General features: G+C 42.8%; 1 protein-coding gene across 3 annotated transcripts; it reads left to right on the top strand.

Moving 5' to 3' along the window:
• The first annotated feature begins 1,529 nt into the window (after positions 1-1,529).
• On the top strand, positions 1,530-14,343 carry usp30 (ubiquitin specific peptidase 30). 3 transcript variants are annotated; one of them, XM_061039139.1, is made up of 13 exons: positions 1,530-1,647; positions 4,192-4,301; positions 4,388-4,561; positions 4,638-4,741; positions 6,056-6,154; positions 6,302-6,347; positions 6,452-6,546; positions 6,638-6,697; positions 6,803-6,889; positions 8,216-8,296; positions 8,435-8,657; positions 8,918-9,029; positions 10,809-14,343. In XM_061039139.1, exons 1-13 carry the CDS (start codon positions 1,577-1,579, stop codon positions 11,059-11,061), a joined length of 1,515 nt encoding a protein of 504 aa, XP_060895122.1. In that variant the 5' UTR covers positions 1,530-1,576; the 3' UTR covers positions 11,062-14,343. The 3 variants fall into 3 exon arrangements, with proteins under 3 accessions (XP_060895122.1, XP_060895124.1, XP_060895123.1); XM_061039141.1 differs by lacking the exon at positions 1,530-1,647 and adding an exon at positions 1,661-1,851; XM_061039140.1 differs by lacking the exon at positions 1,530-1,647 and adding an exon at positions 1,761-1,900.
• Positions 14,344-14,368: the final 25 nt, after the last annotated feature.

The raw sequence follows: 14,368 nt of genomic DNA, 5'->3' as shown, positions 1-14,368 counted from the left end.
TTCACAATCAGGCGTGTAGCTGACCTGATCGACAGGCGGGCGCGGTGTAACAGTTTGTCAGGAGGGTTAACCCCGCCTCAGCTCCAGCTCTCAGCCTGTCGTTAGGTTCACTTGAGGTTAGGCTGAGACAGCATTTCCAACATGGCGACCACCATCGATGGATGATGTCACTCAGACTTTGTCCATTTATATTTACAGTGTATGGTCACGCCACTTATTATGCATAACTCGTATCCTTTATTAAAATGAAAATGGATAAGTTATAAAAAATAATTCACCTCCTGTAGTCTGTGCCGATACAGATATGAACTAATAAGACCAAACTTGTTTTTTAACGAGGCTGTAAACATGTTTATTTCAGCTGACAAAACAAACATTTTATTATGGAGTGTGTATGTGACTTCTGCTTCTTTTGGATTCAGCCTCTAGTGGACACTCGATGAACTGCAGTTTTTTTGCACTTTGGTATTTGCTTCACCTTTCAACACCGGAGTTTACCGCCTGGTACGGAGGCAAAACAGTTTTTGACATTGTCGACGGATCAAAGAGGTTCTCGTTGTAAGCGTTTATATTTTGTTGTTTATTGGACTAAATTAAACTTTTATCAGCTTTACTGGTTTGCTCACACATACAAGGACTTTGACTTTGGTAAACTGTGCTTTCCATGCACAAAGTACAACATTAAAAAATAAACAAAGAAATAAACAAAGACTGATATATATGTGGTGATGTAGATAACCATAACAATTGTTGATTTTGTGATGAAAGCATATCATTTGGTAAACTTATAGTAAAAGGCATAGAATATATTTCTGAACTCCCCTTACCAGCCAGTGCGTAACCTGAGATCCTCAGGCAGGAACCTCCTCACTGTTCACACCTCAAACTTGAAAACTAAAGGAGGTCGAGCATCTGTATCTCGGGCTCCTCGGCTGTGGAACGACCTGCCTGAGGATCTCAGACGAGCTACATCAGTATCTTCTTTTAAATCACTTTTAAAAACACACTTTTATCGTAAGGCCTTCTTCCATCCAGGATGTTTGATTTGTTTTACTGTTAACTTTAGCCAATCTTTGTCTCGGTTGTTTCCCCTTTTCTCTGTTAATTGGATGATTGCTGCACTTGTTGTTTTATTTTTCATGCTTTTAATAGGATTTTATTTTTGTGTATTTGACTGTTTTTTCTGTAAAGCACTTTGTGACGTTGGTTTTGATAAGTGCTTTATAAATAAACGTTATTATTATTATTATTATTAATAATAATAATAATAATAATAATAATAATAATAATAATAATATTAATAATAATAAAATAAAATTTGAGAGTTTCAATTTCATAAATCACGGAACATAAAATTATTATTTTAAAAATTAAATCTTTCTTTTAGAAATTCATTACGTGTGTAAATGTGATTTATTACTTTTAAAATGTGTTTCTTTGGCTTTGGGAGAAATGAGGTGTCGTTGTGTTACAGTAAACAGTGGAGTGGTCGGAGTGAACACCTCGGTGCTTCCCCCCCTGATCCTCCGTGTGGAAACAAATCCCCAAAGACGGCAAGTTCCGCAATGAAAGGAGGATGTTGTGGTGCCGACCAGAAAGCTCCGATAAGCTTATTGGGGAGTACCTTGGCACTGGACCCGTAGTCAGGTAAAACCTCTCATCCTGGCAAACAGCAGTTAAAGCTGATTTAGGAGCAGTGGGACAGACGGAGAAGCGGGTCATGACGCCGCCATATGTTTGACCCAAAAGTGTCGCATGCGCAGAACCGACACCGACACCAACGGCCGAACGGCGTTAACGGAGACACGTAGCGATGAAAGTGTTACCTTTAATATCAGGATAACATCTCAGGTGTGTGGTTTATTGAGGCGAATGGGGCAGCCTGACCCTGCTGCTGTGGGTAAGTTAGCCTAAACTTAGCCTTGAGCTAGCTCTACTTCAGTGACGTCAGAGCTCTTGTTTACACATTATTGTTGTTTCCGTGAATATCACAAACAACAACACCGTGTTACTCAGCTGCTACCAACACAATGAAAGCAACACTGTGACTAAAGTGTGTTTACTTTAGCATTAGCAGCCGAGGCTAACTTGTAGGAGGCTTTGCAGTGAGCAGCAGGTGTGTCAGGTGAGGTCTGTTTCTCACAGGTAAACGGCTCACTGCTAAATTAATCACATTATAAGTGTCTTTAATTTGCATTAGTGGACTCCTTGTTTGTCCGTGGCCTCCTAAAGAGATTGGAGCATGCAGCAGTGAGAACAACACACAGTAATGATGATTTATTATCCCACAAGAGCTTCTCTGTCAGACTCACAGCCCGGGACAGGACAGGAAGGGGGACAAAATGCTGCAAAAAGGTGCAGGTTTGAAAAAAGGGAAAGGTCTGCACACACACTTATTTCATCTAAAAGATCCTCCTCAGGTAAAAGTTGTTTTTGCCTGAGAACGATCAGTCTGTCTCACGTGATCTGAGAACGGGATCCTGCTGTAAACCAGCTTTAACTGAGTCTGGGAACTTAACTGTTATGTCAGATTAAGTATAGCCGTTCCAGGACCTGCTGAAGTTAGGATGCCAGTTAAAGAAGAAGAAGAAGGAGGAGAAGTAAGGAGGGAGCTGGCTCGGGCATTTGACCCCCAACAAGAACTTATAAACAAACCTATTTCAGTCGCCTCCTAAAGGCTGATGGGAGCCAGACAGAGGGAGCTAAAGTTAGCCAGGAGGATAGAGCTAACAGTTCTGATCGACTGTTCACACGTTGATTTAAATCATATCCTGGGAGGGCCCGATCTCAGGGCCTTTCAGGGGTCCAGCTGTTTCTGCTGCAGTTACCACCAAGCGGTCCGGTTCAGTTTTCATTGGCGTTTCCACCGTCAGAAGTTGGGAATGGAACCAAAATAAGTGATCCGTACCGTCCTACTTTTTTGGTACCCTTCTGTTGGGGTGCCAAGGGTACCGATCAGACCCTAAAGGGTGCGTTTTGTTTACTGTGTCCTTCTTCTTCTTCTTCGTGCTGCTGTGATGTCACACTGTTACATAGCTGACGCGTCTGTCTCCATCTGACTTACACTTCGTTTTCCAAATAATTGAACGCTTGGCTGTGGAAACTCAAGCAAGTTCAGGTTTTTAGTTAGTGGTACCAAAATGAAGCACGGAAATGTGTGTTTTGATTCGGTTCGGTAGGTCCCGGATGTGTTGGTAGATTTCGGTACCCGTCCCTAGTTGTGCCCCATGTTTACTTCAGAAAGACTCCGCCTCTCTGCGATGATCTTTTTATACGAGATACCAACACACAAACACACTTTAGGAATATGAACTGAGGAAAACGGTGGGAATAGAAAATAGAAACCAATCAACAGAAAACCAAGACATCCTCTTTAAACATAAAACATGCTGCTGGAAAACAAAGAAACAAACGACACACAAGAGAGGGGTTAGGAGCTACATGAAGGCTCGTCTGTGCAGGTGAGGGTTAAGATGTTTTTAGAAACAGTCCAAAGATTCTGCAGCTCTGATGGCTCGAGGAGTTGATTCTAGAGAGGGCGAACTAGGGATGTAATTAATCGATGTATTAATCGTCAAATCGTGATAAAGCGATTCAAAAGTGTAAAAGTACTCTGAAAAATGAATCGCAGTAATACGGCGAGCGTCAGCAGCTGTAGTACAAGATTCTGAAATTGAGGACACACCGAGAAGATAACAGACGAGACAAAAACTGTGTTCAAATATTGCAAGAAGACAAAAAACTACACAAATAACTCAACCAACATGATGCAGCATTTAATCCACACCACAACGAGAAGCTCCAATCACCTCCTCTTGTTGAGAGAAAATCATAATCGTGTATCATATCGTGAGTTGAGTGAATCGTTTACATCCCTAGTGGGAACCAAAACAGTGAAAGCACGATCCCCGTTTGTTTTGCAGTGAGAGCGTGTGATTAAAAAGAAGGCAGAGATTAGATGATCTGAGTGGACAAGGAGGTGAAAAATGTAGCTGGGGGCGAGGTCATGCAGTGCTTTGTACGTGAGGGTTTTCTCCTCTTGTCAGTGATCGTGTTTGTAATCAGATTTTAGACACATCAGTGTGCTCTGTGTATTTACACTGCCCTACTGTTTAAACACGTGATTTCTTTTTGTCTTCCCTCGACACAAACTCCACTCTGATGTGCATCTTTGACAAAATGTCTTCACAGAAACAAGATGATCAAAAACTGGGGCGTCATCGGTGGGATAGCTGCTGCCATCGCCGCCGGAGTTTACGTTCTGTGGGGTCCGATAAGTGACAGAAAGAAGAGAAAAAGAGGCGAGTATCACCCTGACCCACACAGATGACATGCAGGACGCTGGATGTTCAGCAGTAATTTACAATGAAGTGTGTTATTTTTCCAGGTATGGTTCCTGGTCTGTTGAACCTGGGCAACACCTGCTTCCTGAACTCTTTGCTTCAGGGCTTGGCGGCGTGTCCGGCCTTCGTCAGGTGGCTGGAGAAGTTTTCTGGCTCGCCTGTGATCCAGTCGTGCAAAGACAACCAGCTGTCCTTAACTCTGCTCCAGCTCCTCAAAGGTAGTAGAAACCAGTCAGTGAAGTTTATTAGACAGGCGGTGTTAATCCGTATTGACTGGTGTTTCTGCGCCGGCAGCTCTGTCCAGCGATGAGCCGGGGGACGAGGATGTGCTCGACGCCGGGGGCCTCCTGGATGTTCTCAGACTGTACCGATGGCACATCAGTTCGTTTGAAGAGCAGGTTAGTCGGGGATGTCGAGTGGTGTTTGGTTTAGTGTTAAAATTCATTATTTTTAACCTGCATGTTTGTGGTGTTTAACAATAATAATATGTATTTATATAGCACTTTAAATCAAAGAGCTGTACATACATAACTAATTAAAAAGACAATTTAAAAACACACTAAGACTCAGAACATCAGGGAAACATTCAGACGACTCATACACAACAGTCAACAAGTTTAGCTCCACTTTAAACACCTCAACAGAACATGCCCCCCCCCCCATGTCCAGAGGTAAACTGCTCCATAAAGCTGGAGCACCTGTCGTCTTTTTGACCTTTGGGACACTGAGGGCGCACTCGCACTAGGCAATCCGTACCCAGCTTGAGCACGCTTTACCCCCAGAGTCCAGTTGGTTTGACTCGTGTGAGTGCTCTGATCAGTGCACAAGCACGGCTACACTTGTGCTTCGGGACGATACAGTTTCTCATGCACAACGTGGACATGAAGTATAATCGATCCCCGCCTCCATGTCGATAAATCCCGGAGTGCTGTACCTGTATTTGTCTAATGTGACTCAAAATAAGCCATAGTCAGTAAAGTAGCTGTCATGTCCTCTGTGTTGTTCTCCGATGTACAGAAGCGGACTCGACCCCGCGTCCCATTTTTTTTTCTTTTTTCTGTCCGTCTTGTAAACTCAGCACGCTTCATAATAACGTAAAGCCATGCACGTGTTGTATTTTGAAGTTATATTTAAAAGGGAACCATGCTCAGACCTGGGTAGTCCTGGAGCAGTGTGAGTGCAGGCCAGCGGGGGGAATCGTGCTTGAGCACACTATGGAAAATCCACTGGGAACGCAGAGCCCATGCAGGAACATGTGGGGGTCACCAGGTCAGTCGGGTACGCTGGTGCAATGCCATTTACAATTTCATAAGTCGGCAGCACCTTGAAGTCGGCTCTCACCTGGACGGGAAGCCGATGAAGAGAGGCCAACACTGGGGTGATATATTTACACGCTCAGGTTAGAACACGAGCTGCTGCGTTCTGAACACAATCTGCAGAGAACATTACAGTTATCTAAGCTAGATGACACAGAGGCATGAACGATGACTTCTGCATCCTTAAACAACAGGATTGATCTGATCTTAAAGATGTTTCTGAAGTGAAAACAGACATCTCTGGTCACCTTCTTTTTATGTAAATCAAACGACAGTGTGTGATCAAAAAGCACACCAAGAGTCTTCACTCTGTCTCTGCGATGAAAGACACCAGAGCCATCCAGAGACAAAGTGAAATGATTGAACAGATCTGATAACCGTGTTTACTCCTCTCAGGATGCACATGAACTGTTCCACGTCCTAACATCTTCTCTGGAGGAGGAGCGGGATCGTCAGCCCAAAGTCACTCACTTCTTTGACATGCAGTCCCTCGAGGTAGGTCTGCAAACTGAGCACAAATATCTGTCATGTATGCTGACGCCCGCTCATGTAAGCGTTTGTAAAAGTGTCAAAAACATCGAATCTGCTGCCGCTGTTCTCGACTCCCTTGTCACTCTGTGTGTGTTTCTGTTTTCTCACCAGATTCTCCCCGATCAAGATGAGAAAACGATGACCTGCAGAAGTCGAGGTGAGGACACAGTCACATAATGAAGCTTTAAATATCAAACCACAAAGGACTTCATTTCATCTGAATTCTTTTTTTCTTTTTTTTCTTTTTTAAATGTGTCACAGCCCCTCTTCATCCAATTCCAAATCCGTGGAAGTCTCAGCATCCTTTTCACGGTCGATTAACAAGCAACATGTCATGCAAGCGCTGCGAGCAACAAGTGAGTCGTTTGTTGGGTTTCCAGGGAAGAGAATCACAAGTCAGCCTGTGTTACTGAAGTTAAATGTCTCTGTAATGTTTGCTTTCTCCAGAGTCCTGTACGATACGACTCCTTTGAGAGCCTCTCCCTTTCCATCCCTTTACCTCAGTGGGTAAGCAACGACATCAGAAACACATGCTGACTAATGTAACCATTAAAAAAAAACAAATGTTTGAATGTTAATGTTTGTCGTACTTTGATGTGCGTTCTCTCTCAGGGTCGCCCCATCTCTCTAGATCATTGTCTCCAGCACTTCATCTCGTCAGAAACCATCAAAGAGGTGGAGTGTGAAAACTGCACCAAGGTGTGTTCACTGCTGTGTCTGCGTCAGAAAAAATATCCGGGGTCTCATTTATAACCGCTGTGTGTGCACAAAGCGGGCCGTGACACAAGTTAGCACTCTGAATGTCCCTCAAAGTTCATCCGAGTAGAGCAGCAGTGTTCAGATCAACACCGGACTCGTTCCAGCTCAAGGCCTTCATCAGCGTTCAAAGTGTCCGGTGTTGAGCTGAACGCTGCTGCTCTACTCACATAAAAACAGACTTTGAGGGACGTTCAGTGTGCCGACTTTTCTCTCTATTAGCCTTTTTATGGTCGTGCACATGAAATATGTTTTACAGTTGAGCGTGCTCATTTTTTTGCTGTTTTGATCCATAAAAACAAACCTGATGGTGAAATGTCTGCACCTATAAGCAAACCCTGACCCAGGCATCTGTACATTTTAGAGGCAGGGGAAATTGGCGACACAGACACGAGGTGTTGAATTGAAGCCTGCAGAATTTATTATATTGTTTTATTTATTATCACACATACAAGAATTCATCAAATAGGATTAACAAAAATATAAAAGGTGTGTCAGGAGAGGTCATGAAGCTAACAGGCTTATACAAGGGACCTCACCTCTTAAGAGATCAAATAAAACAGCTAAGCAAATCGAATGACACAATTTCAAAACAAAATGAAATATACACACATATATACAAAAGAAAGACTGAAAATGTAACCCGCTATCAGCTAAATGAAACAGGCATTAATCTGTTGAAAAGGTAGAGTATCTATATCGATGTCTCTCACATTTAATTTCACTAAATATCAAACTTTACTGACAGGTCCACGTCCTCTTAATCATGAAAACCCGCAGTTTAATTTATACGCGTGCATGTAGTAAGTAACTTTGATTTCAAAGAGAAAAGCTGCTGCGGGAAACTAACACCATGTGCTTTCTGACCTTTACTTCATTCACGATCCTCCTCCGTGTCTGGGTCAGAAAGTTTAATTTCTTTGTCTTACTTCCGGTTGTCACCGTGATGCAGGGCTGGAAACATTTGCTCTGCCCGCTCGTTTGTATGCAGGAGACTCTTTGCATCGAGCGTTTATGGTTGAATGTGGGCGTGTAGAGCTGATTTATAAAAGGAACATTGTGTGCAGGTGTCTTTACAAACTGTTTTATGAATGGGAATTATTTTGGCTGCACATACACTCTTAGTATGGATTCCACACACTGTTTTATAAATGAGACCCCTGGTGGTTATTTTGTGAAGTAGCTGTGGTTTACTACGGTTTATTCTACACCAGTAAGACCCTCATGATCTTTTTCAAAGACGGACTCTTTCTAACATGTTTCCTTTAGCTTCAACAAGGGAGCACAGTGAACGGACAAGTCCTGGAAAACCAGAGGACGACGTTTGTGAAACAGCTTAAACTGGGAAAAGTAAGAGTCATGATCATGCATCACATCTCAATCTGCTCGATATTCAAAGCCTAAGATGTCCACGTGTGCACAGCTGAAGTTTGTTTATGTGATTACAAAATGTTCTTCTTATCTCATCCCCTCCCTCTCCTCTGCCAGCTCCCCCAGTGCCTCTGCATCCATTTACAGAGACTGACCTGGTCCAGTGAAGGGACGCCCATCAAACGACAGGAGCATGTGCAGTTCACAGAGTACCTCTCCATGGACCGCTACAAACACAACGTTTCTACACAGAAGATGCAGAGGCTCAAATGTGCACCGATCACCGCCAAGGCAGAAACTTCAGACGAGTCCGACGAAAAGCCGACGGCCAACGGAACAGGTGTGTTTAGCCGTTTTGAACGTCTTACATCACACACAGTACAGAGCATTAAGGCAGTGCATGTAAGTCATCTCCTAGAATAAGATAAACAAAATCATACCACAGACACAGTCCATTCTGTTGTGACCTTAATTTAACATGTTGATCTCATATCTCTGTCCTCTTTCCTCCCAAATCTATTTTCCCAACATGTTTTCATACGATGAGATCTTAAGCATTCATTTGGTCTTCAAACATCGTTTGGTTTCGTTTTTCTCCAGACGCAGAGCATCGCAACAACAACAACAAACCTTTCACCAACGGGACCTGCTCGTCTGGATTCCTTCACTCTCCTGGGGTGAGCCCACAGCTCGGCCTCACCTATGACTGCAGGTAAGCTTCATCATATCTAAGAGCACACGCACATGAAGAGAACCAGTGTTGAGATGATAATCAAAAGCTCTTACATGTCAAATCATCTGCTCTTGTTTTACTTCCAAATGTGGAGAGCAGCTGTCTGCACCTTTACTCACTATTATGTCTACATCAAGATGACGAGCTAGAAGGGGAGGGGAACTTTTTCAAGTTTATTGTGAGGCCAGAGTGAAACATTTCTGATATGAATTTGACTGTTGGAAACAAAGCTCCCTCCCTGTATGAACCAAGTGAGTGCAGCTCCAAGAAAAAAATCAAACCCTCACATTAGGGCTGGGAAATATATCGAGTTTTTAAGATATATCGATGTATTTTCAAACAAGATATAGTGTAAAACAATATCGTTAATATCGATATTGTTTAAGTTACATTAAAATAACATTACAGAGGTGCCAGGTCACCTTTTTCTCATCTCACTGATGATGTCTGACTGTCTGTCCCTCTTAACCCTGCTCCTCCTCTCTCTCTCTTTTATTGTATTTAAGCAACATTTGTATTTTATAATATTACTGTTTTTCACAAACAGGTTATTTATTTTTCATGTGTTTTCATTGTTAATAAAATACACATCAATATATATCGAGTATCACCATTCAGCTAAACAATATGGAGATATGAGTTTTGGTCCATATCGCCCAGCCCTACCTCACATCCTCGTTGTGCGTAACGTCTCCCGACCGGCTCCAGTCTCCACATGGGGGCTTCTGGGGCTCAGTTGGTAGAGTCTGTCGTCTCCTAACCGTTAGGTCGGGGGTTTCGATCCCCAGCTCCTGCAGCAACATGTCCAATGTGTTCTTGGGAAAGACATTTAACCCCATTAGTTGCTTCTGATGGACTCTTTACACAGCAGCCTCTACCATCAGTGTGTGAATGTGTGTGTGTGTGGGTGTAAAGGCGCTTTGAGTCGTCATAACACTAGAAAAGAACTAAACAAGCTCAAGTCCATTTACATGTGGATGAAGTGTGGAGCGGCTGACAGGGTCTGATTCTTATCTGTGCATGGTTATAAGTTCCTGTGTGTGTAAATAATAATAAGACTTTTTTTCCAGTGATGCTGATTTACATAGAAAGCAGCCATTTTTTTTTGTCAGCAGAATGGTTCATTTAGATTTACACCAACAGCACCAGAGGGCAGAGACAGTTTGCTCTGCAGGGCAGTTAAGGGAGGAGTTTAACCCTTTGTGTGTGTGTGTGTTTTCTGATTTAAAGGCTTTATATGTGATTTTTTGATCCAGCAGATGTCGCCCTTGAGCACCAGCATGAAACCAAAACAACTCGCCCTGCATTGTTGTGTTAGCATGCTAATGCTAGCGATCTTTATTATGCTCGTATCTTCACACTGCATGTAAATTTACCTGAAATGAGCGTGATCTAGAAACACAGTTAAGCAGTGAGTACAGTATGTTATTCTTCTTTTCTCTAGTCCCTCAATTCAACAACTTTTATACACGAGGGGAGGAGTCAGCCGGCCGTCCTGGCGATGTAAACAAAGTGAAGATAGGACTCTGAAAACATCACAGACAGTGGGACTTGGGTGTTACACCCATTGTAGACAGTCATGACTCACAGAGTTATTTTCAGAGGATAGACTTGATTTATACATTTAAGTGTGAAAAATCACATATTCTGCCTTTAAAGGTGGTTTTGACTTGTTTTCAGCCGTGTTGTGGGCTTAAAAGCCGTGCAGTCATTTTTTTTTTTTTTTTTGTCTTCTAACTGTAGCTTCTCTCCTTTCAGTTCTGCAGAGTATCTCTTCCAGCTCACGGCCGTGCTGGTCCACCACGGCGACATGCACTCAGGACATTTCGTAACGTACCGCCGCAGCCCCTCCCCGCCCCGCAGCCCCTCCCCCTTCTGCTCTCATTGGCTGTGGGTGTCAGACGACTCGGTACGAAAAGCGAGCCTGCACGAGGTGCTGTCCTCGAGCGCTTACATGCTCTTCTACGAGAGAGTGCGAAGACTGAACCTCCCTCTCTGCCCGGAGGAGTGACCACGACGAGCTCACGACCTCGCAGCCTTTTCCAGTCACCGTGCAGTTACCGACATGTGGATTATGACTTTCTCACGACCAGACCAGACAGGAAACGCATCGCTGAGTTATTCTAACTTTGCATCACGGATCACTGCAACATCAAGGTGATTGGACTCGCAGCACCTCGTCTGCTGCTCTGAACTAAAGGCTCGTATCCCCAAAGATTGTTGATCTGCAGGATTTTTACTCTGATATCTCTTTAACACGTGTAACAATTTCTGTCGTGTAACTTTTTGGCTTCTATGGAAGAAAACGAACAGGAACACCTGATGGTTTAGTGCATTCCTAGCACATAGACTACACACGTGTGATCATTATGACGAGACTTTTATTGAGGCTGGAATTTAATCACAGGTATGTCACGTTAAAAGGAAAATCTTTTTTATTAGCCCCTCGAATGACCTCCTCTTATCCGCAGAGGGAGCAGATCCTCCATCATGTTGAACTACAGCAAACAAAGAAAAGATGGATTCTAGAGCAGGGCTGTCAAGAAACCTGGATTTCAAGCGTTGTTATGATAAAACTCAAACAATATAGGAACCTGTTTCGATACCACGGCAACCAAAATAGAAGTCGTAGGCACCACGTTTTGGGTGATCTCTTGTTTTTAATCATGAAAAAATTGCAGGTTTTGCACATTGTCTAAATTGCACAAAAACATTGGTACCAATATGTTGCCTTTGTAATCGTGCAATTTGGACCATGTGACCTCCCCTGCTTTCTGTCCGTCTGTAAGAGACTTCATCGTGTTTTCCGACCTGTGAATTTAAACGTACCAGCGTCGCTCTCTCCTCTCTCGTTGCAACTTTGGGTTCAATCAAATTCACCATCTGTTGCTGTTTAAAGCTTCTGATGCGTGATACCGTGACCATTACAATAATGTGGACAGAATCATTTAAAAACGCTTTAATCAGAAAAGTATCAAAGTATGGACAACCTCATTCAAGAGTTTGTGTTTTTAGCACGTTTTGAAGCTAACGGCGATTCCTTTACTCGCTTTGAGGGAGCGCTGTGTGAAGGGAGCGCTGTGTGAGGGGAGCTGTAACCAGTTTGTTGGTAATCTGCAAACTAGCTGTTGACCCTTCTTCTTCTTTTTCCACTCTGACCGCTGAAGGTGTTCCTGTTGTTTTTCCCTCTGCCTGTACATCACAGCTGCAAACAGACGTAGCTGATTAGGAATTCTCTGAGATGTCATGTAGAAGTTGTTACATATTTTTTTTAAATAGGTACAATTATGCTTCACTCTGGTTCTCTATACTCTGATCTGATTTGTCTAATCATGCCGTGTAGGAAGTGGGATGTTGTTCATAAACAGACTCGATCATTTCCTGTGTTTCCAGCAGTGACCCCTCCTCTGTGGTGATTTGCAGCGATGCACAGTTGAGGTTAAAGTGCCATGTTGTCTCTGATCTTGAGATTTGCACTTTATATTACAGTATGCTAATGAGATGGTAACAGTGAGGTAATCATGTCCCCTTGGGGAAATTTGTCTTGGACTCAGGCCTCGTCCACAAGTTTTCTCTGCGTTTTGGTCTTTCATAAGCAACTTTTAGGTCACTGAAAACGCACCTTTTGTAAAACTACTCCCAGGGTGAAGTTGTTCAGAAACTCAGTTTAAGGCGTTCCTGTGTAGACGAGTTTTGTTCTTGTAACGTCACACGTGAAATCAGTGCGATAGCAGACGTAACCAAACTAGTGCTCCCGCGATGTTGAGGAGCAGAGGCGCCTGAATGGACGACTTCGTAAATTAAATGTTCACTGCAGAGGAATGGCGAGAACATGACAGGACATCGTTTTTGACTCATGACAGCTGTAACAGTGCGTTTTGTGTTTCCCTGTGGACAAAGATGTTTTTGAGAATTTAGTGCGAGTTGACGGGATTATAAATACCCGCTTACACGTGGAGTAGGCCTCAAAGTGCTGCCAAACATTCAGCTGCTTCCAATAGAATCAATCAATTAAAAACAATAGAAAAAAACATCCATATGTGAACAGAAAGGCAACTCAACACATGTTAGCACGTTACCCGTATTACAGAATATCTGCAAAAAGAAACGCAGCATGAGAGATGACATAACAAAAGGTGTTTTTGAACACTTCTGGAGACTTTTTGTGCAGAGAACTATCCACGAGGGAGTTCCCTGAGAACTACACACCATGGGGACTTGTTCTGTCTGCACTCGCAGCGCCCATGGTACCAACTCTGAAGCAGGAGCTCAAAAGGTTCTAGGAACTTAAAAAGTCGATAGTTCCTGCGGTGCGGAATCAATAAAAAGAGACGGGGAGGGTTACAACCAGTGGTGTAGTGCAGGTATACACACTTCTAAATTTCCTCTGATTCCCACCAATGATTGACTGACTATATTCAGTAGTATGCTGCATTTTGTTCCTAAGATGGTGCAGGCTAACTAAATCTGTCTTACATGTCATTGTTTGTTATAGAGGACGTTTATACTCTGCTAGGCGGACTCTTAAAAAACATCATTCCTGTTCCTAGAACTATGAAAAAGTTTCTGCGATCCAAAAACATCTTAAGGTAAAATAATATGGAAACATTTAGGAACGACCGTCACAGCCTTAGGAAACATTATTCAGAATTTAGATTGACGTGGGAGCAAAATAGTTTTTGAAGCGGTTCAGTTGACATTGAGGGACTTGATAACGTGTATACCTTTGTTTTTTGACACATTATCATGTGGTTACATGCATTAGCTGGTCATAACGTATGTATCACCTCACTGTTACCCTCTGATGGCCGTGCTGTAACATGAAGAGCTCCTGAGATATTGAACACACAAAGCCACGTGTGTTTCAGTGAATGTGAAAGTATAATGATGATGATGCAGTCGAGCCGGTCAGTCAGTGTTGTGTTGAATTCAAACCTGTTTATGAAGCCACAGTGTGACTGCAGGTTCATGGGGCAGGTTATCCTGAGATTCAATTTTTTTTTTTTTTGCTCCAACCAAATCGGGCGAGTCTCATTGAGAAATTTGGGCCCCGGTGCAAAACTCCTTGTTAATGTTTGCAATTTGCACTGATGATGTATATTCCTGTGAGATGATGTGTGTTTGTGTACAATCTGTAAAGGTGATTGTTTTCAGGTATTAAAACTAATAAAACAAATCTGGGGTTGCCTGCACTTTATTTTAGCATGACACAAAATGAGACGTTCACGACATGCACAACAAAAGGCTTTGATTTTATTTTATTTTAAATTGTTAATAAAATTATTAATTCATATTTGAATGCATATTTTTTAAGTTGT

Source organism: Labrus mixtus, chromosome 5 (assembly GCF_963584025.1).
Source record: "Labrus mixtus chromosome 5, fLabMix1.1, whole genome shotgun sequence".
Classification (NCBI taxonomy): Eukaryota; Metazoa; Chordata; class Actinopteri; order Labriformes; family Labridae; genus Labrus; species Labrus mixtus.
The sequence above is the reverse complement of the archived record's forward strand: the minus strand, read 5'-3'. Positions and strand labels throughout refer to the sequence as shown.